This window comes from Dipodomys ordii, unplaced genomic scaffold (assembly GCF_000151885.1).
Source record: "Dipodomys ordii isolate 6190 unplaced genomic scaffold, Dord_2.0 Scaffold25, whole genome shotgun sequence".
In the NCBI taxonomy this organism is placed as follows: domain Eukaryota; kingdom Metazoa; phylum Chordata; class Mammalia; order Rodentia; family Heteromyidae; genus Dipodomys; species Dipodomys ordii.
Window position 1 is genome coordinate 11,796,148 of NW_012267241.1, and position 23,446 is coordinate 11,819,593.

Here is a 23,446-nt window from a genome sequence, read left to right on the forward strand (position 1 = left end):
CTGAGGACACTTGTCTTGAATAATCACAGACACCATGGTGAAAGGAATCCTGGTGTGGCTACCACAGCAGGCCCTGGGCCATGGCAACTGGGATGGCTTCCTTTGCTCTCTCATTTTAAGGATAACAGTGGGGGATGGGAGTTTTTGTAGAACGGAAGAAGAGGAACCATTTGGTAACACAGGGCTAAGTAAATGTTTGCATGCCTCAGCCATAGCCTAGAATCAATTGCAAAACAAAATCCCTTCACCACCAGGAGTCCATGGTTCACACCTGTAATCTTAGCTACTCAGGAGGCTGAGACCTGAGAATCACCATTTGAAGCCAGCCTAGGTAGGAAAGATCTATAAGACTCTTATCTCCAAATAACCATGAAAAGCTGGAAGTGGAGCTGTGGCTCAAGTGGTAAAACTCTAACCTTGAACAAAAGAGCTCAGGGATTTTCCCTGGGCCTCCATCACTGGCACCAAAAAAAAACATCAAAAAATTCCCTACATTATTCAGAAGCTTCAAATCTGAAACTAACAGCAAAAATGTAAACCTGTGTAGCTATATAGTATTAACAAATATCATTTTATTAAAGTATGTATGTGTATATGTACTCAGATTCCTTTGTCCTTGTGATATATTTTCATATACCTATGAATAATATGATTATATTCACAAGTAAGACATCAGAGGTTTTTCTTCCATTTGTCCTAGAATAAAAATATAACAATTTTTAAAAAATTATCTCTATCTCCATTTGGGAACTTCTTAATAGGGAGCGATAACAGCTTGCCATCATTTTGTATTGTTAATCATCTAAGAACCTTACTGAGAGACAAGGAAGGCTGTGGCACAAATGTTCATGACCTTCATGCAGAAACAATGGCATAAGCGTCACCAACCTCGCAGGGCCGCATCTTCTTCACCAGGACTGCTACTGTGAACCACCCAAGCCACTTATTGTGAGGAAAAGCATGTGTGCATTTTAGTTTTGCTCTCAGACTTGTATTTAAAAACTACTTTCACCAGGAGCTGGTGGCTTATGCCTGTAACCCAAGCTACTCAGAAGGCTGAGATCTGAGAATTGCAGTTCAAAGCCAGCCCAGGCAGGAAAGCCTATGAGACTATCTCCGATGAACCACCAGAAAACCAGAAGTGAAGTTGTGGCTCAAAGTGGTAGAGTGCTTTCCTTAAGCAAAGGTGCTCAGGGACAGCTGCCAGGCCCTGATTTCAAGCCCCAAAACCAACAAAAAAAAATCTTTTAACTAGTCCTCCATCCCCTCTCCCTACTTCTCAGAATAATCTGTCCTCATTGAAGATTCATCCTCCTGCTTCCCTGCCCTTCCCTCCCATCATTCCTTGGTATTTTCTCTTCTACCAACAGCAGCTTTTCCTAAGTGCTGGATCACTTACATATTGCTGCTCCGTTTTGTTGAAGATCTCAAACTGCTCTAAAAATGAAGACTATAAGGTGGGCCTGATGGTACATTCTTGTAATCCAGCACTTAGAAGTCAGAAGCAAGAAGATTGTGAGTTTCGGGCCAGCCTGAGCTAATAACAGGACCCTGTCACAAACAAACAGAAGTGTATTTTTTTTAATGACAACTTGTTTGTTTATGTTGGGCCTCAACTCATGCCTGTAATTCTAGCTACTCAGAAGCTGAGGTCTGAGGTTCAAAGCCAACTAGGGCAGAAAAGTCTGTGAAACTTACCTCCAATAAACCAGCAGAAAGCCTGAAGTGGAGCTATGACTCAAGAGGTAGAGCCCTAGCCTTAAGGAAAAAAAATCCCAAGGATAGTGGCCAACCCCAGGTCCAGTTAAAAGTTATTTTTGTTGTTGTTGTTTCAAAATGCTTTAAAAACAAAAGAAAAAAAATTGACAAGGATGCCAAGAAATTGGATCACTTATATATTGCTGGTAGAATGTAAAATGGTACAGCCATTCTACAAATCATTTGGGCAGTTTTTTTATTGTAAAGATGCTGTACAGAGGGGTTACAGTTACATGAGTAAGGTAATGAGTACATTTCTTGTTGAACATTGTTACCCCCTCCTTTGTTTTTCTCCTACTATCCCTTCCCTCACCTCTATTCACCCCCCTCAAATTGTAAAGCTCATTTCCAACATGGTGTCTTGTGAGTATCACTGTTGCAATGGGTCATCCTGTGTCCTTGTTTCAGCATTTTGTTATTCCCCTTCCCCTCTCCAGATTTGGGAAGTTTCTTTAAATTACACGTGCAACAACTCTATGATCCAGCAGTGGCTTTACAGGTATGTATTCCAGAGAAATGAAAAACTTATCCCTACATAAAAACTAATACACAAGTTGGACATTGTGGTGTATACATGCAACACTAGAATTCTAGACACTGAGGTAGGAGAATCTCGAGTTCAAGGCTAACCTGTGCTATATAATAGATCCCATCTCAAAATAAAACAAAACACCACATACAAACACATGCAGCAAGTTTTTTTGTAATAGCCAAGAACTAGAAACAATTTAGATGATCTTAAACAAATGAATGACTATAGTACATGATGGGCTGCTCTTCATCAGTTAAAAAACAGCAACCTACTGATACACATTATAGCCTGGATGAATCTACAAAGAATTATGCTAGGGGTGAGTGGGGCAATCAACCCCCAAATGTTCCATACTGTATGAATCCATGAATAGGACATGAACAGGACATTCTGACATGACAAAAATTATAGGACTGTAACATGGTGGTGGTTGGCAGAGGATGTATAGTAAGAACAAAAGGGAAATGGATATTGGGACTCCATCTTGTCTGTACCAGAGTCAGTTTTTGTTGTTGTTTGAGTGGTTGGTTGGTTGGTTGGTTATGGAGCCTGAATTCAGGGCCTGGGACTGAGTACTGTCCCTGAGCTCTTTTTGCCCAAAGGTAGCACTCTACCACCTGAGCCACAGCACCACTACCAGCTTTTTCTGAGTAGTTATTGAAAATAAGAGCCTCATGAACTTTCCTGTCTGAGGTGGCTTCAAACGGCAATCCTCAGATCTCGGCCTCCTGAGTAGCTAGGATTACAACATGAGCCCCCAGCACCCAGTGTAGAGTCAGAATCCTGACTGTGTGTGACACAGACTTTGTAAGATGGAGTACTAGCAGAATCTGAGTAAAGGGTCCTTGGATCCCACAGTATTACTTCTTACCACAGCATATAAATCTATAATTATTGCAAAACAAAATGTGAATTGAAAAACTGTCAGGCACTGGTAGCTCATGTCTGTAATTCTAGCTACTCAGGAGGCTGAGATCTGAGGATCACACTTGGAAGCTAGAACAAGCTGGAAAGTTTATGAGACTCTTTTCTCCAGTTAGCCAAAGTCAGACATAGAGCTATGGTTCAAGAGGAAAGCACCAGCCTTGAGTAAAAATGCTAAGTGTCAGCTATCAGGCTCTGAGTTCTGGTTCCAGTACTGGGACATTAAAAAAATTAATGAAGTGACTTTATAATTAGAAGAAGTTATTTAGTTAACTGCAAATGTAGACATAAGCTTGAACTCTTTAGTTCATGAGAGGTTGAGACAGGAAGAACATGAGTTCAAGACTGCCTTGAGCTATATGGTAAGATACTGAGAAAGGAAAAAAAGATGTTAAGACAATTTATGCTACTGATGATCAAAATGTAAGCTTTTGGGTAAAAAAAATACAATTTTAGAAATGTTATTCTTCCCACAATGAACATAAGCAAATTCCCAACACTTTCTTAATGTGGTCAGTAGTGATATTAAGTAATGTTTTGGAACTATATAACAAAAAGTCTTAAGTTGCAAGAGCTGCTAACCCAGTGGACCTATACTGCCTAAATGTTCATTGTAGAATCTTAAAAACCTGGACTTTACTGGATGTGGCACAAAATTTTGCCATATGGTTTCATATTCCAGTCCTAACGGACTTTGAAAAAATTACCATTGGTTAAATTGGGAGTGTGGCTCAAGTGATAGAGTACCTGTTCACTTATTAATGACTAATAAACGCATAGCTTAGAATTGTCCCAGGTTGATGCTGGGTGCTGGTGGCCCATGCCAATAATCCTAACTTCAGGTGTCTGAAGACTGAGGATCACAGTTCAAGACCAGCCTGGGCAGATAAATATATAAGACCTTTATCTGTAATAAACCATCAAAAATCAGAAACTAGAGGTATAGCTTCCAGCCTTGAGCAACAAGAAAAGCAAATGAGACCATCAGTTCGAGCCAACTTCAAGCCCCAGGACAACCATTAAAAAGAAGTCCCAGTTTTGTTTCTTACAATGAAAATACTGGTCAACAGAAGGCTTATAAATCTTTGAGATCTGAAATAAAATTTTAAAGTGTAAAGAAAGGCTTGTACTGAACTTTGAAAATTGCTCTTCCAGTAGAAGAAAGTTTTCTTGGGGGCTAAAGTCATGTGCCCAAATATATGGAAAATCACACTTACATGACATGACAAAGGAGTATATGAAAAGAAAAGGAAGCAGCCATGTTTGGAAGGAAGCATTTGTCAATGGGTGGGGAGAGCTGCCTTCCCTACCTTAAGACAGGACAAGAGTGAAAGTACTGAGATTCCACACAGATGATCATTCCATGGGGGGCTGACTGGGACCCCGGCGAGATCACTATACTAGGCCCAGACAGAAGGATGGGTGGTTGGGAAAGTTCTCTCCAGTGGCTACACTCCCTTTTAGTGACAATTTATGCATCCAGATGAGCCTGAGCTGCTATTTTTCCATAAAGAAAAACATAGACAAAAAAACTCACAGAGAGGAGGGAAGCTATTTGGACAATTTGGCTTTTATCAAAATAATGATCTATAGTACATTCAGTTATTACAAAGAAGAGCCATTTTGAGAAGAATGCAATGTTGTAATTATAGCTTAGGTAAATCCATGATGAAGAGTCCTTTTTCGTTTCATTTGCTAGCTTGTATTGTTGAGTTAATCTTCAAAAAGCGTATTGCTAAAAGGAGAAAGAATAATTTGATGACTTAATTTCTGAATTTGAAAACTACCCCTTCTGTGAATCACAATGACACAGTCTAATTTTTAAGTGGTCTCCAGCAGCAGTCTCCTGGCCTGACTCCCTTTCAGCTGGCTTTTGGTCTCCAGGACAATTCCTTGGCCTTTCAGGACCCCATTACTCGGCCACCAAGCCATTAGGATGAGCACACAAAGGGGCCTCAGAAAGAAGGTCATCCTGATTTAAGATCTAAACTAGATCCGTAAGATCTGTTATCATGAATTAACTGGAGCAATGCCAAGACTAAGGAAAACATCAGTTGGTTTCTTGCCCTTGAGAATGTATTTAATTACCTAGAGACCAAAGAGTTCTGTCCTGATATTGTAATGATTGCCTTTTTCTCTCTTCTCATTGTTTTAAAATCATTTTTCTTTAATTCCTTCCTATCTGTATTGACTAAGCGAGAACGCTTATAATAACTCACGTTTTTCAGTTCCTAGGAAAATAAGTTGGCAGCCCCCTCCACTTAGTTCACCAGGCCTCCTTTCTATGCCCTCTTCCACCCGCCTTGCTAACTAAAGCCTGGCTCTTCCCTACTGGGCCAGGGGACCAGCCTACAGACACAGCCACCACCAGGTAGGCCCGTTGGGTCCCACATGGATGACACTGTCCCTTTTGCATCATAAACAAGCTGGAAATAGAGGACAAAAAGACAACGAACATGTATACATTTTAAGTACTCTTCTAATAAGTTTCTGAAGCAATTGATCTATTGTCTCATGGTTAAAGATTGACACTCAGAAACAAACTAATCGTTAATGTGAATAAAATTGCTTTCTGCTCACAACTATTACCCATCTTTGGGCTGATTTTCCCCAAAACTTAGTATCTTGATACAGTGTTTTCCACTGAGAATATCCTAAACTTAAAATAAAATACAGCATCTCTTAGCTGGGTGCTGGTGATTTACACCTGTAATCCTAGCTACTCGGGAGGCCAAGATTTAAGGATTGAGGGTCAAAACTAGCCCAGGCAGAGAAGTCCATGAGACTCTTTATTCCAATTAAACATCAGATGAAGGCATGATTCAAATACTAGAGCCTTGAACAAAAAAGCCAAGCAAGAGCTCAAGGTTTTGAGTTCACGTCCACAATACTGGCACAAAGAAAGAATACATCTCTTAAATGATAGTTTTTCTTAAGATGTGCTCTTGCTTTAGTCAGCTGCTATATTTTTATTTTGAAGAATATTCTAACAGGGCCTTTTTTCATTTACTTCACTTAAAATTTTCAGAGATTCTTGTGTATCTGGAAGACTTTTAAAACAACATTCAGATGTGACGCCACTCCTTTTCCTTCCCCTTCCCCAGTTTCAGAACCATTAATGCAAAGAGAAGGTAATAGGAACCTCAAATCATTCATCTTAGTATTGAAAACCAACCAAAGAATAGTGTGTAACACGGCCCTAATTCTTCTCCATATGGTTTCACCAATAGGTTTTGAATAACCAATATCAGACTTAACTTACGTTTTCTAGATTTATATTTTCTGTATTTGAACTTGTCTTTGGACGATATTTCTTCCGGGTACAATAGACACTAATGAGCGTGACGATGAGCATCAAGCCAAACACAGCAGCAGTAGAAGAAGCAGCAATGATGATGGTGTCTCGGGTGGAGCCTTTTCTCTCACACCTTTCTCCCATGAACCACCAGTCTTCCCCTGCAGGACACCTGCTCATGGACATGAGATGGAGCCACACACTGACATTTAACTCTGGATGTCTTCTCTGTCAAAGGATTGCCTTTAATCTAGTGATCACCATCAAGTCCCTGAACTACAAAATTACTTCACTCACTCTAGCCTGGAGGGAGATGTGGGACTGGCATCTCAAGGTTACAAAAAGGGAAATTATTACACCTAAGCAGATACTAAAACAACAGCTCCAAGCTAGGGAAGAGAGGTAGCCTAAGGAACAGAATATTGAGCTCCTCGCCTGCTGCCTTCATACCTTGGCCAAGATCCCAGAATTTCAGCGTCTTCATCTAGAAGATGAGAATAGCCATGCTCCAAAGAACAAGGTTGTGTGAGGCTTTAATTAATTATGCAACTTGTGGGAACTTTTTCAGGCAATTAGAATGTAATGTGCTATATTTCATCCATAGTTCATTGTCTTTGTATCTGTCTGAAGCCCTAAATGTAGTGCAAGGAAAGTGAACATCCCACATGGCTCGGGATGACAACGGGCTCATTTCAATCATATGAACTTTCAGTGATCAAACCTGCTTTAACTGGCACCATGAGATTTCTTTCAGAAGAATGAGGCGGTCTTTCACACACAACCCCTTACCTGCACTCAGCTTTGCCATTTTTGACAGTGCAGATGCCGCCATTCTCACATGTGACACTGGAGCAGAGGTCAAGAATATCAGAGGTTGGGATTGGCTGTACTTGTGAGGTATTGAGGTGAGCTATGTCTGAGGAAGATAGGAGAACAAGCTGGCATCAGCTCTTGCTTTAATAATCAATCATCCAACCTTTTAGTCTGAGAAGATAAGATGGTCAGGGTACAGCAACAGTCATGACACTGTAATAAAAAGTAGGTGCAGAGAACTGAGCCAAGCTGTAGAGCTGCAACTTAAGCCTGTGCTTGCCTTGTTGGAACTCAGAGCAACACAAGCCTTGGACACCAGCCTTCAAAGGACATGGGGGGGGGAGGCAGAGCTCAAAAGCACAAATACCAGGTGCTGGTGGCTCCCAGCTGTAATCCTAGCTACTCAGGTGGCTGAGATCTAACCATCATTGTTCAGAACAAGGCCAGTCAGAAAAATCTGTAAGGCTCTTATCTCCAGTTAACCAGGAAAAAAAAGCAGGAACTAGAGATGTAGCTCAAGTGGTAGAACACTACGTAAAGGCAAAAAAGCCAAGCAAGAATGCCAGGTCCTAAGTTTACACACACACACACACACACACACACACACACACACACACACACGTATTAAACAGCTAAGGATAAATAATCTTTCTTATGGTGAAGTAACATGTTAGAATTCAAGCAAGATGTTTGGTGGCCTAAAATCCAGAGTCACATTCTTCGCTTTTTCTTGTTGATTTTTTTTTAAGATATAGGAGGAGAGAGGGTTGTCTTTGATTCAAACAAGACTAAAGAGAGTTAATGAAGATGTGACTTTTTCTCAGCTACATAAAATGTTTTCTCTCCTTACAGAATTATTTAGGAGTCAGGGCCAGTTACTCACATCTGTATTTCTAGCTACTTGGGAGGTACAGAAGGATCAAGATTCTAGGCTAGCCTGGGTAAAAAATAAAGTTCTTGAGATCCTATCTCAACAGAAAAAGCTGGTGGTGGCAAATGCTGGCCATGCCAGCGACAGAGAAGATCACAGTTCAAGCTAGCTGGGGCAAGCTGTGAGGCTCTGTCTCAGAATAGCCAGAGCTACCAAGTATCAGTGGCTCATGACTATAATCTTAGCTATTTGGGAGTTTGAGGCCGGCTCAGGAAGAAAAGTTCACAAGACCCCTCTCAATGCATAGCTGGGAAAGTGGCATGCACCTGTCATCCTAAACTTAAGTCTGAGATTCCCTTTCAACAGAGGAAAGTTAGACATGGCTGTGTGCATCTGGCATACCAGCAATGGATGGTAAGCTTAAATAAACAGATCGTGTTCCAACATGGGGAAGAAAAAAAGCAGGTTAGAGGCATGGCTTAGCACTAGAGCACTTGTCTAGCAAGCACGAGGCTACAAGGCCCTGAGTTGAAACCGCAGTAATACAAAAAAAAATGTTATTTTGATGGCTGGGAATGTGGCTCAGTGATAGAGTGCTTGTCTTTCATGCATGAGGCCCTGGGTTTGATTCATCAGCACCACATAAGCAAAAAGAAAAAATCCAGAAGTGGTGTTGTGGCTCAAGTGGTAGAGCGCTAGCCTTGAGCTCAAGAGCTGAGGGACAGCACCCAGGCCCAGAGTTCAGGCTCCATGACCGGAACCAAAAAAAAAAATGTTATTTTGGATTATCTTTTCCCAAGAAGTATCATCTTGATCTACCCTAATGGACACTGTTTTGCTAGTACCACCTCTCCTCGCAAGGAAGACTCTGCTTTACTGAGCTACATGTGGAGTTTTAACAGTAGATGAATTTCATCATATAATATAGAACAAGGAAATTACCAGATTGTCTGGAAAGTATAATTATTGGCTTCCCTGGATAAGATACTTTAAAGAACAATAGACCAATGTCATTACTGCCAAGATGTGTGTGCTTTTACACATATGCATGTGTGTGCATCTAAAACAGATGACAAAACAGTCCATTTCTGGTTTGATTTGATGTACTTGTGTGATATTTTTATGTTTGAATCCTAGAATATAGTCCTAGAAAATATTAGCTATTCCGTAATTCATTTCTCAAGAAATTTCCACGAAGAAATAATTATACTCTTTCCCTGACACTTTCACTGTTTCAAATGAAATTATTTTCATACTGTTACTATTTTAACAATAATATTGATACTATTTTATTTAATAATATTTTATTAATAATAAAAATATTATTGTTAAAAGAAGCTCCCACTCATGCCCATTTCCTTCCCCATCCTATAATATACCTAAAAATGAAACTCAGAAGAACATAGTAAATAATCAATGGCCACACACAGCACAACAAAAAATAGGTACAATAAAACTATTTTTATTGACCTACCTTCCACTGTAAGTAGGATAAAAACATCATTTCCCTTTATAAAATCTCTGCTTTGCATCCTCTTACGGCTTAGAAAAACGCTGGTTCCATAGCTTGGGCCTCTGTGAAACTGAGTTCCATTAGGGAACGAAACCACAGCTCCCACTTTGGAAGGCCTGTCCCAAAAATAGTTCCCATTACCTGGAAAGGCAATTTATATTAATGGATTGTGTTTAGCATCATCATAGCTTTCAGTAGTAGGAAAGAACAGACAACACGAAACACAATTAGGATGGAGCTCAAAATAATTAAATGATGCTATTGACCTGTGATGTATTCCCTGGCAAACCACTGGAGCTTGTTCATTTATACTGTCCTAAAGGAAATGAGATTGCCTGGCAGGGAAGACTGCTCACTAGACTGTTCACTCATAAATGGAGAGGACCAAAAGTCCCCTAGCTGGGGATCTCACACCTGTGCTTTTTGACCAGAACAGAGACCCTCTTAGAATCATGCCTCCTCTGTGGCCTTTGAAGTCTAGAGAGCCTTTGTAACTGTGTTAAAGTTATAGGTTAAACCAGTAGGTTGGGCCAGGTGCCAGTGGCTAATGCCTGTAATCCTAGCTACACAGGAGGTTGAGATCTGAGGTCCAAGGTTCAAAGCCAGTCAGGGCTGACAAGTCCCCATGAGACTCTTGTTTCCAATTAACCATCAGAAAAACTGGAAGTGGTGCTGTGGCTCAATGTGGTAGAGAAATAGCCTTGAGCAAAAAGAGCTCAGGGACAATGCCCAGGCCCTCCTGTGTTCAAGCCCCACAAGGGGCAGGGGGTCGGGGTAGAAGGGGGGTTCACGCAGGGAGGGGAGGGAAGCTATAGGTTGAACTCAGAGCAGGGTATGCTGTTCCTTAGCTTTTTCTACCTCTTGAACCACAGCTCTACTTCTGGCTTTTGGAGTGGTTGACTTGGAGATAAGAGCCTTACAAACTTTTCTGCCCAGGTTGGCTTTGAACCACTATCCTCAGATATCAGCCTCCTGAGCATCTAGGATTACAGGTGTGAACCACCAGCACCTGGCAGTTGTTAAGTTTTTAATATTAGCATAAAGTATTTTATTTCATTAACTGAATTAAATGACACTTCATTGTCATTCAGGGAGAAACATTTTGGTAAAAGAGTGAAAATTGTGAATGTTAGGTTCTCTATATTCCCTTTGTGAAGATTACTTTTAAATCAACTTAAGTTGCTCTTTGGTACATCCTTTTTCATTTAAAAACTTCAAAATTTAGCAATATTCAGCTTGTTATAATTCTGTTTTTTTTCCTCTATTAGTCTCTGTGAGACAAAAGATTAACATCATTGAAGATTAACATAACCTTCCCACCAACACTCCAGTGCACCTGCCCAACTTCTTCCTTCTGACCCCAATCAACCCTATTCCAAGAGACACATTGCCACCAAGGCAAGATGGATTAGGAGAACACATCAGAAGAACTGTCCATACCAGGCCTTCTCAACAGATTCCCATACTTAATCTCTCCTAATTCTCATAACAACACTGTGGGGTTACTATTACTGCCCTGCTTTTACAGCTGAAGCTCCAAGAAGTTATTTTCTCAAGGTCACCTAATTAATGAGAAGCAAACCTTGGATTTGAATATGCAGATATCTCTAACGCACCTTATATAAACACTGAAAATTTAGGGATGGTCCCCAATTTCCAGTGAGTACCTTCTCTATTCCTCAACATCCTCCAACTAACAGTTGCTGTTTGGAGGCTGTGTCCTCAACCAGTGAAATCTTTTCCCAAAATATCTTTCATTCAGAAAACTCAGGTTACCAATTCCCTAGGTGCTCAACTGTGCAATTCCCTCAGTCCCAAATCATCTGTCCTCCCCCACCACTCAGAACAATGGTTGTGTATTAGCAATAAAGAAAATGAGTCACGAACCAGTGGTCATAAATGGGTCTGTAGTTACACTTCGCTGGTTGGACATACGCTGCCGAATGTCAGGATTTTGATCCAAGAGTGTCATCGTGGCTTGCTGCCAAGGACATGGCCACTGTAACTGATCATCATTGGCTCCAGAAATCAAGTGAAAATATATGCCGACATCAGTCACAGATTTTAGATCCAAGTAAATCTGAAAAGCATAACCTTTAGGAGAATAAAATGGAGGGCTATACAGAGTCCCATTTTGGCTCTCAACGAGCTGTGTGAAATTCCTTATATGCCAGATATGATGAGGGCAACGTGTCTCAGAAAGATTGATGTCGTCAATAGACAAACCACCGGATGATGCACCGGAGCCTCTGAGTCCTTCAAACACCACTCGAAATTTGTTGGTCACTTGTAGTGTTACATAATAAAGTTGCCAGCTTCCAACAGGTATTTCTGCAGAGACAGTCATTATTGCAAAGAAGAGAAAGGACTATGAATTATGCTTCAACATGGTCAACATTGGACTTTTCATGGTTAAATGATTACCCAAGAAACATTTAATTCCTACAATATGAAGTAGTTTTTCTTATTTCTCAAACTTCTGAAGCCTAGAATGATTTAACTCAGGGCATTTGTGTGAGGCTAGACTGTTTTCTGGAATATCTTAATGAGTGTATAGTTGTTTCTCAGATCTGATACCCTTTTCCAAAACAGAGTAAACAAGCAATAATGTCCAATTCATGAGTACTTCATGCTTTATTTATGTGTCTCCAGCCATTATATGTTGGTTATGTTAACTTTTAATATCTGTATCCGTGATTCTGTAAATGTTCATCTAGTGCCTTCTTTAACGTATTCATAGTTTAATTGTAATACTTCCTTCACATGCACAATTTTTAATCAACTTTGTAGTGGTATAAAACAGAAATCTGGCAGACACAAGAAGGTCTATATCATACTCTGTCCTCCTTAAATCATTAACTAGCAAGTTAACATTATAAACATTATATCTGAGCTAGGCATTGGTGGCTCATGATTGCAATCCTAGCTACTCAGCAGGTCTGAAGATCACAGTTCAAAGCCAGCCCAAACAGGAAAGTCCATGAGACTTCTATTTCTTACTAACCACCAATAAGACAAAAGTGGAACTGTGGCTCAAGTGGTAGAGCATCAGCCTGAACAAAGAAGTTAAGGGACAGAATCCAGGTCCTGAGTTCAATCCCCAGTGCTGGCACACAATAGAGGGTCTTATCTGATATTTGGTATCACCTCTTTTCTTCCAACCTCCACTTCATTCTCAAGTATTATCTTACACCACCAGTTAGCACTATGTGGTATGTCATTTTATATTATTTTCTTATATCACATCTTCTAATGTGAAGCAGTACACTAAAAATCTTCAGAAGTTTCCAGGTAGGCAACAGATAAGAAATTCATGCCAAACTAGCAGTTAACACAATGATTTAAGACATCAATATATCAATAATTAATGAGCAGCACAATTTCTTGAAAATAAATTCAAGAATCCAAATTATAGAAATGATATGAAACTAAGAAAATTGAAGCAAGTGTATGGGTTAGGAGGAATGGGAAAGAATAATGAAAGAGTGACATCTACCAAGATGCATTGTACCCATAAACCAATTCATTGAGTGGTGACTTCTTTGTACAACTACTTAAAGATAAAAAACATAGAATTAAAATGTGAAATGCTATTTTCTGTGGATGGATGCTAGATTGAACAAAAACTCTCAAGATAGCTTTTATTTCATTATTTTCAATATTATCAGTTAATATTGATGATATTCTCAGTGCTTTTGTCTATTACCATCTACCGAAGAATACTAATAGTAAGGATCTCCCTCCAAACCTTGTATTAAAATGCATAACAAAACATAGTATTTGCATTAACACAAATGAGCATATGTAAGGTTTTCATGTCTACATCTATAATATTTAATTTTTGGTGGGGGAGGGGTCCGGTCATGGGGCCTGAACTCCAGGCCTGGGCGCTGTCCCTCAGCTCTTCAGCTCAAGGTTAGCACTGTACCACTGGAGCCACAGTGCCACTTCTGGCTTTTTTGTTTTTGCTTATATGATGTTGAGAAATCGAACCCAGGGCCTCAGGCATGCAAGGCAAGCGCTCTACCACTGACCCACCATCCCAGCCCCTATAACATTTAATTTTGTATATAAGTTGTACATGGCTCAAGTAGTAAGTGCCTTGAGTTCACCCCAAAATCATCATAAAAACGAAACAAAGAAGAATTTCATTTTCTCATTGTTTATAGATGTTCAAAGAAGAAAGCATCTATATTTCAGATTGTTCCTCATGGCTACACAGAGAGGAGGGATGGCATGATATATAGTACAAGATAGGCTCATTTTGTTATAGGTTTTGCTCAATTCATCAAGCCAACCAGTCAATACACAGAGCAGAGTAATGTATTTGCCACCTCACATCCCTTTCTTCCCCAGGGAACTTTCTTAGCCATCTGCTTCAATAGGTAGTCAACTTGGCCCCTATCTCTGATGCATGATTGTTACAAAGTGTGAGCACTTATGCCCCACTTAGGAATTGCTGTGGCAATAGCCTTTAGTACAAGTCACTACAGTCTATGGAGGGGGGCGGGGCCTGACAGGGGGTGGGGGTCCTGGACCTGAGTATTGTTCCTGAGCTTTATTGTTTGTGGTTCTCTACCAGATGAGCCACAGTTCCACTTCTAGTTGATTGGTGGTTAACTGAAGATAAAAGTTTCACAGACTTTTCTTGCCTGAGATGGCTTTGAACCTCATTCCTCTGACCTGAGCAACCTGAGTAGCTAGGATTACAGAAGTGAGCCTGGCTCCAGTCACTAGTCCTTTAGTGGAATTTATTTGTAAAGGTAAAATTAAGAAAAAGAGTTCCTTCTGCAGTTGGTAAGAGGTAAACTTGGAGCCAAAAGGACCAAAATAGCAGTCTATTCTGATATAAACAAGAGACTCCAACAAAACGCAGAGACAGGCCAGGTGCTTCCAAGATCAGTTCCTCCCTCATCATCCCACAGTCCAGTTGCACTGAGCTGATGACCCTTCCCATTTTGCCCAAGCCAGTTTACACTGTATTTTTATGAGCTGTATCACACAATATAACACCCATAGAGGATCTATCTCATAATAGCTTCTTTATCAAACAAGATCATATTCTCTTTGAGAACTAGCGAGCCAACAGCCCCTGCCTGCTTTAAGTTGTCACATTAAGTTATGGCATTGTCTCGTTCTGAACCCAAACAAGAATGACAAGACTGTACCTTTGATTTCCTGTATGAGAGTTAAAGTACCATTCAGATTGCCTGCAGAATACTCCCTAATGTAGATGTTCAGTCGATCATTTTCATTCCCACTATTATATAAATAAAATTCCAAGCATTGAAATCCTCTCTTAGGGTAGAATATTCTACTTTCCAACACTGCTGTTGCTCCCTCATTTACAGAGCTGCTGTCAAAATGCATAAAGAAACCAGAACCTGTTAAGAGGAAATAGCAGAATTAAGAGAAAGCATACTGGGTAAGGAGATGTGAATCTGTTAACAGTGGGACAGTCTTTGTGTTAATCCTAACTCAGTCTTAAGGCAGACACTTCAGGAGACACGTATCTAGCTAGCCTGTGGAATAGCTAACTGACATAACATAAAAATCAAATCTAGCATATTTAAAATATTTATAATAGTAGGGGTTTGCTTGTAAGCACTGACCATTTTACTTACTTTTATTTACTATCAGATTCAAAATAAAGTAAATGTAAATATCAAATGCTAATTTTTTTAAATACAATACGACTCTCCAACCCATTATTGAGCAGTAGGACCAAAAGGTAGTTTCTAAAAGAAACGTCTTTCAAGTGCCCTAAGACCAGGTCCAAGTGGAAACACCTATCACCCATAAGACACCAAGGAGAGTTATCTCCCTTCTGAAAATAAGTTAAAGAGAAATGGAAATTGTGTCCAAATGAGAGCTTGAGGTTCAAGTATGATTGCTAAGTACTTCTGGGCAAGTGACCCACTTTGTGAAGACAGGAGAAAAGGCAGCCAGGAAAACAGGGTCTTGCCAACCTGCCCATTTTTCTTGAACATTTTTGAAGTTCTTTGGCCTTAAGCTGACAAAAAGGAAGGAAGGAAAGAAAAAGGCAGGGAAGATAGGAAGGGAAGAAAAGAGAAAAAAATAATGAAACTCTCGGAAGATATTAGAAATACAGCAACCACCAGGCAAGATCTACATTATCATATTTTAAAATGCCATTCATAAGGAAAAGGTTAAAATCATAATAACTAATTCCAGAATTTGAAAGGACCTTCCCAGTTCTCTGCTTCCATTTGTAACTCTCAATGTTTTAAATTAGCTCTAATGAAAGAACAGTAATTCTGGTCTGAATATATAAATTCATTTCCTTCACCTTATAGTTAGTATTTGCTAAATTCCCACTATGGGCAACTGCTATGATCTAAATCTCTCCGCAGATGTTCACGTGTTGATGGCATTTGGGGGAGGGGCCTTTGGCAGGTAATTACAATTGCATGAGAGTGAGCCCTTACTAGGTTAAAGTGACCATTTTCTGACCCTCTGGTCTTTCTCTCTCTCCCTTTCTCCTTCCTTCTTCCCTCTTTTTCCTTCTTCCCTGTGTACCTCCCTCTATCTATATGGAACAACTGTCCACTATCAATACAGATTTTAAATGATATAGAGAAAGAAAAGCATGTTTTTGCTACTAGAGACCTTAACCCCTGTGCAGATCATTAAACTCTCTGGCAGTTGCTTCAAGTTCTAAAGTCTACTTTCATTTATTTGTTATAGAAATGAGCAAATAAATAGAAACCTGGAAGTTGTAGATAAATCACTTCTTAATTTAGACAAAACTGAGATGGAAAAAGATACTCATTGCCATATCTTCTTCAAGTATTTTTTAACAAAAATCATATATCATATCCAGCTACAAATCTAAAATGAATTCTTGATCTAATGCTGTCTGTTAGAGTCTCTTGTATTCTGTAAGTTGTTAGAAAATGTGCCTGAAATAAAAGTCCTTCCAGTAGATTTGTTCAACCACTTTGGAAAGCAGTATGGAGATTCCTCAAAAGACTCCACATAGAGCTCCCCTATGACCCAGCAATCCCACTTCTGGGCATTTACCCAAACAATTACAAACAAGGCCATACTAAAGCTACCAACACAACTATGTTTATTGCATCATTATTTACCATAGCTAAGATATGGAACCAACCCAGATGCCCCTCAGTAGATGAATGGATCAAGAAAATATGATATATCTATAAATATATAGATAGATAGATATAGATATGGCCTCCATCAGAAAGAATGACACCACCTCATTTGTTAGTACTTGGAAAAATTCTATTAAGTGAAGTAAGCCAGACCCAAAGTAACATAGGTGCCATGCTTTCCCTTATTTGCAATAACTAGTATATGTCTAGGACAAGCAGAAAAGGTCAAAAGCTATGTACCATATAAGATAATGCTAAGCAAAATAAACCCCAAGATAGGGACACAAGAGGTTTTCTCTTTCTTGCTGTTGTTTTTAATGTACTTATAATGTACTATGTAATTTTTTTTGTTTCTTTTGTATATTCTTCCCACACAGTATAACCCCTGTTTTCACTGCATTGATTCCAGTGCCCTGCATCTTTTATATACATTTTTCTAATTTGGGGAGGGGAAGGGAAATAACAAAATGCTGAAATAAGGATACAGGTTGACCCATTGTAGCAATGAGAAGTACAAGACAGTATGTTGAAAACTTTACAACTTTGGGGTGGCAGAGGGAGGAGTTCGGGTGGTGGAGAGGGAAGGGATGGTAGGAGAAAAACAAAGGAGGGGGTAAAAATGCCCAATAGAAAATGTACTCATTACCTTACTCATGTAACTGTAACCCCTCTGTACAGTATCTTTACAATAATATATATATATAATTAAAAAATAAAAGTTCTTTCAGGAAAAAAAAAAGTTCTTTCAGGAGATACTGTCCTCTTCAGTTCTGAGCACACACTGATTCCTCACACAATTGAACTCTGATTTGTACAAGGAAAAATATCCTTTCAGAATAAAAGCAAAGCGATTATCCAAGTCATCACAATGCACTAGGCACACCCCTTTGTAGCAATTGAACTGATTATCCTGGACAATTCTGAAAGAAATGAGAGAGAAAAGCCCAGACTTTCATAGCAAAGAAAAAGAAGTTGCTACTGAGTGGGAAATCTAGAAAAATCTCATTGCTGTTACCTTTGCATTGGCCCATGTTGGAGTGATCATTCTCTGGGCCACTGGAAACCTGTGAAACCCATTGCCAGTCAGCACTATCTCTTGAACTTTGAACCATACCACACACATTTTCTAGTTCAAAATTGCATGAGTCCATGAAGGTTAAGGAAGAGGCTACAAAAGGAAAAAGGAAATCATGAACCCTTATATAGCATGGTAATCTAAGTAATAAAAACAGTTTATCACAGAAGTATGAAGTTGGTCAGTTTGGCATTAAAGAGAACACCTAGTTAATTCTGAGAGATGGAAGGAGCCTCCTCTATCTGCAGAAGCCTTGTTGCCAAACTGATTATGCAAATCTCAAAATGCAACCTGCACCAAATATTTTCTTCTATTTGTAGAAACCTGAGTCTACATTCCCCTTATCATTCAAATCACTGAACCAAAAATGCAGATTAATTTGTTCAATTTCTGCTATACTATATAGATTTTAGTTGAAAAATGGTCTGATCATTAAACTGGTTAGTATTTGAATCACTAACAGCTTCAAAAACCTTGGGTACATTCCAACAAGGGACTCAAGTTGATTTTAGGATCTCATTGCCAGACCTGCAATGTGAGAAGAAAAATGCTATATCCAAGTCATAGATTGGGATCTGAGTGCTCACAAAACCCAAAATACATAACCTATCACTTTTTCCAATATAGCCAAAGGAAATACAAGTTACTTCAAAGAACCTTCACCTACAGCAGTTATACAGTCGATTCAACTTTAAGAGATCATAGTCACTGAAGTCCATTCGTTGGCCAATCACATCCTCAAAGTCTGAGATTCTGGTTACAATTGTTGGCTCTGTTCCATTTCGGAATGCAGTTTTGCTGTAGTGCATTACTGAGGTATAATCATAGGGAACATTCAAGGAGTCTGATACTTTGTCATCGTAGATGTTAAAATTGTGCTCTCTGCCTAGGTGATACATAAAATTTTCAATTATTTGATATTCATAAAATTCAGCTTAGAAATAAAGACTGTAATAAAGTAGAGCAGACTTTACAAGCAATCTATTTCAAGTGTTGTACATATTCCTGTCTTAACAATATAATAGAACAATGTTATCAACAGTCATATGGATCTACTGCAACCCAAAGTTGGGATATGAACAATTGATTTGGTCTAGGGGAACTCCTAATGGAAAAGTTCTGTAAAGTGGTATCAAGCCATGCACATGTAACTCTAGCATTCAAGAGGCAAAGGCAAGAGAAAATCACAAGTTTGAGGCCAGCCTGGGATGCATAGGAATTTTAGGCCAGGCTCAGACTACATAGGGAAACCCTATCTCAAAAATAAATACAAAAGGGCTGGCAAGGTAGCTCAGTGGTACAGTGCTTGCCTTGCATGCATAAGGCCCTGAGTTCGATTCCTCAACACCACATAAACAGAAAAGGCCAGAAATGGCGCTGTGGTTCAAGTGGTAGAGCCAAAGAGCAGAGGGACAGCACCAAAGCCCAGAGTTCAGACCCATGACCAACAAAAAAATAATAATAAATAAATAAATACAAAAATAGTGGTACTGACCCACACACAAAACTGAATGACAAGAAAGCAAAACAGGCTCTACCACAAAGTGGAAAGTTGCCATCAAGAGGAGGGAGAGTGAACAGAGATGGTAAATGAGGATAAATATGATTGAAATAGTTTATTCATATGTATGAAAATAGAAATTGCTTTAGGAGTAGATAGGAAGTAAGGAAGAGTGATAGAAAGGGTAAGTTTTGTCTGGATACAGTATGTAGAAATGTCACAGCCCCTTCCCTGTACAACTAATGTAAAAGGGGTTGGGGCGGGGGGAGGGAGGAAGGGAGGGAAAAATTGTTGAAACAGTGATAATAGAAATTTGAGAGCATCCACAGCAGATATATATGAAAGTAAGAGGACTCAGGAGAAATAGTAAGATGGGATTTGGGAACGTAATGTAGACAAATGTCATTAGAATGGATTGACACGGGGAATCCATGGTTACTCAAACATATATAGATGTATTTAAATCCTGGGAGCTGTATTTAACAATAGCATATTACATGTTTCCAAATTGCTGAGAGTAGTTTCAAATGTTTTACCACAAAAAAATACTAAATGAGGTGACAGATATGCTCGTTTGTTTTAATTATTCCACATTATGTACATCTATCAAGCCATCATTTTGTAGCCCATAAAGACACAATTATGGTTTGTCAATTTAAACTATTGAAGTTTTAAAATGAAAACAAAACATTTAAAGAAAATTCCAGTCTACTTAGCATCCCACCAATTGATCACAATTAAATCAGGTGGCTTTGTTCATACAATAAACTATGCCTTGTCTTTAAAACATATCAACATGTTACCAAATGTGGGCAGAAGTGTCTACCAAAAATAAGCCAGTGAGAACCATCCATTGAAACTATTTTAAAGCTAAACATGCTCTTTTCAAGAAATCTTTAGTTTTCTATGGTACAGCAGTGTAACTAGCTATAAATTATAATTTTGTATATGCTTTGAGAGACACTAATTTCTAAGGGAAGCACAGTACTAGGGCTCTGGGATACTAGCACCCCAACAACTTTCAGCTGCTTCCACTTAATACTAAGTCAGAGGCTAAATGAAGTAAGACATCAACACATCAGAGTTTTTTCCCAACATTAACAATTGCCACAGATAATGGGCAAGGACCACACACTCAGTCTTTAAAAACTGAAACAAGAGAAATAATGTACCTTCCAGAATTCTGTCCCAAATTATACTGACGTAGTCATCTCGATCAGAACGCGACTGTTCATGCCAGAAGCCCAGGGCATGGAGGAACTCATGCTGAACTGTTGCTATTCTGTCACAGTTTGCACCAATAGAGAGGTCTTGCTTCCCAACACGCCTGTTTCCTACCGAAGACCAGCAGCTTTTGGAGAGTTTAATAGAAGGGATGTTATAGTAATGCTCACTGTCCACTTCATTATCACCTACATCCTTCCCTGTTATATCGGAAGGTTACATTTCTCTCATACCTGGGGAAAGCATGGAAAACTCTGCAGGCCAGATGATAGTTGGAGAACTTGCCCTAATACTAGCTATTACACAGGTACCAGTCATCCTCTGGTCACCCTAATTCTGGTTTTACCTGGGGATTTCAAAGTTTTTGAGATCATCTTTTTTTAGGCCCATGACCATAAACAGAGCTTTATTAAGGCACAGAACCAATTCAGAATTGTTAAGTTCAGTCAAGCAAATGATACGATCAGCTTCTTAATTCAAGTAGTAGGAATTGTTGGGTGACATGTAACTCAAATACACAGAGAAACGTACAAAGTAGAAGAGAATAATGAGCACTCAGTTACAAAAGGGATGAAATTCAAACAAGGCTGCTGGATTGATGATAGGTACTCCCGCTCACCTTATTTTAACATTTTTGTTTGATTACATGTATGAAAGCATTATTTTTATCTCATTTCATTTTATTATTTTATTTTTTTGTTGCTGGGTTTTGAAATCAGGCCTTTGAGCATGGTAGGCTAAAGAAATGATACCTAGCTGTCCTATTCTGCAACCAACAGCAGAGCAAAGGACAGCTTCAACCTGAAGACCAAGGCCTTGGACAATTGCTATGACATAAAAAATATCCTGGGTCCAATAGTCTTCTCACAACTCTTAGAACTAACCCTTGAACTTACCCACTGCTCTTGATTACTGATATATAATTAGGTTCTCCAGCCCAAGGCTTAAAATCAATGCATGTTTTTAGACGGTAGCGTTCAAATGCATTGAGGATAACTCCTTTAGCATTCATTTCTGAAGAAAGAAACAAACAAAAATATACTTATTCAAACACACACCATGGAAACTCACTGTGTAAAATAGCACCACTGATTGTGACTTAGTCCTTTCATGGATATTGAGTATTTTATTCTTAAATGTTTGTTTCAACTGAGAATTAGAAATAAGTATTTGATTATCCTTCAGGTTCTTTGTTTTGCTTCCGATTTCTCTAGAGCCCATTAGTGGTGCATTACTAAACAGTAAGAAGGATATTTCTTTATCCCAGGAAACACATACAGAGAATCATGGACAATCAATATGAAGAATCACTATCCCGGGCTTCATCTGAGAAGTGACCAAATGCATTTAAAACATCACAATGGGGCTTTTAATCTAAGGACATTGATATTGGAAGATCCATAAATACCCTGAAACAGTGTGCAAAGAGAATATACATTTATCTGTATCTACAAAGTGTATTTTCTAGGGAGAGCTGTCATGAGATTTGCAACTAACTCCAGGACCAAAATAATTCAAAACCATGGCTTTGGAAATGAAAAGAATGCTAGTGAGGTGGACAGATATGGAACTAAAAGTAAACAGAGGCATGAAAGCAATGACATGCAAGAAAAGAAGCTTTGGCTCTTTTTGCCCCATCTACTGCGAGAATGAAGACCATTCTCAGTAATCAAACTGTCGACATTCCAGAAAACGTCGACATCACTCTGAAGGGACGCAAGGTGATTGTGAAAGGTCTCCCGTGGAACCCTGCGGAGGGATTTCAACCACATCAACTTAGAACTCAGCCTCCTTGGAAAGAAAAAGAAGAGGCTCCGAGTTGACAAATGGTGGGGAAACAGAAAGGAACTGGCCACCGTGCGCACTATCTGTAGTCATGTGCAGAACATGATCAAGGGTGTTACTCTGGGCTTTCGTTACAAGATGAGATCTGTGTATGCTCACTTCCCCATCAACGTTGTTATTATTCGGGACAATGGGTCTCTAGTTGGAATTCGAAACTTCTTGGGTGAGAAATACATCCGAAGAGTTAGGATGAGGACAGGTGTTGCTTGTTCAGTCTCTCAAGCCCAGAAAGATGAATTAATCCTTGAAGGAAATGATATTGAACTTGTCTCAAATTCAGCTGCTTTAATTCAGCAGGCAACAACAGTTAAAAACAAGGATATCAGAAAATTTTTGGATGGTATCTATGTTTCTGAAAAAGGAACAGTTCAACAGGCTGATGAATAAGATCTAAGTTAACGCATCTTTGGAGACTATCCCGAATCCTGACCAGTTTCTGATACTTCCATGATGCAATCAATAAAAGAATTCTATTGATTTGAGACTTAAAAAAAAAAAAGCTTTGAGGGGAACCTGAATCAGGGGCCTGATTCAGATACACACAGAAAGACATTTCAAATGGGGTATGTAGCCAGAGAGGGTTGGAAATACTTGGACTTCAGGGAAAACACGCTGAGTTATCCCCTATCCTCATCACCAATAGTTTTTTGCCAACTTAATTAATTTTTTAAAATTCTGATACAGGAGTTCACCATGTCTCCCAGGCCAGATTCAAATTTGAGATTCTCCTACCTCAACTTCCCTAGTGCTAGAATTGCAATGGTGTACCTTTGTGCCCAGTTGATCAATTTTTAGCTTAGGTGTTAAAGAAGGAAATAAAATTAACTTTGTAAGGGAATTGGAAGGATAAGAAGAGAAAATAAAGGTAAAGTCAAAATACAGTAAGCATTTGTCAAGTCTTCATTTCCTTCCTTTCTCCCTTTTTCTTTCTTTTGCCAGTCCTAGGGCTTGAACTCTGG

The 23,446-nt window shown here is 39.2% G+C and overlaps 1 protein-coding gene and 1 pseudogene across 2 annotated transcripts in view; one reads left to right on the forward strand and one right to left on the reverse strand.

Moving 5' to 3' along the window:
• Positions 1-5,520: 5,520 nt before the first annotated feature.
• The window catches only part of Mep1b (meprin A, beta), a 29,191-nt gene continuing 11,265 nt past the window's right edge, over positions 5,521-23,446 (reverse strand). The window contains exons 7-16 of the mRNA XM_013014803.1: positions 21,539-21,656; positions 20,591-20,769; positions 18,585-18,803; positions 17,858-18,010; positions 14,875-15,090; positions 11,594-12,037; positions 9,668-9,847; positions 7,299-7,425; positions 6,477-6,681; positions 5,521-5,640 (exon numbers count right to left, since the gene is read on the reverse strand). Coding sequence (XP_012870257.1) covers positions 5,521-5,640; positions 6,477-6,681; positions 7,299-7,425; positions 9,668-9,847; positions 11,594-12,037; positions 14,875-15,090; positions 17,858-18,010; positions 18,585-18,803; positions 20,591-20,769; positions 21,539-21,656 — 1,961 coding nt within the window. The remainder of the gene's footprint in view (positions 5,641-6,476; positions 6,682-7,298; positions 7,426-9,667; positions 9,848-11,593; positions 12,038-14,874; positions 15,091-17,857; positions 18,011-18,584; positions 18,804-20,590; positions 20,770-21,538; positions 21,657-23,446) is intronic.
• LOC105984602 lies at positions 22,266-22,986 on the forward strand (annotated as a pseudogene). The gene has a single exon (XR_001175001.1). The product of XR_001175001.1 is annotated as a 60S ribosomal protein L9 pseudogene (transcript).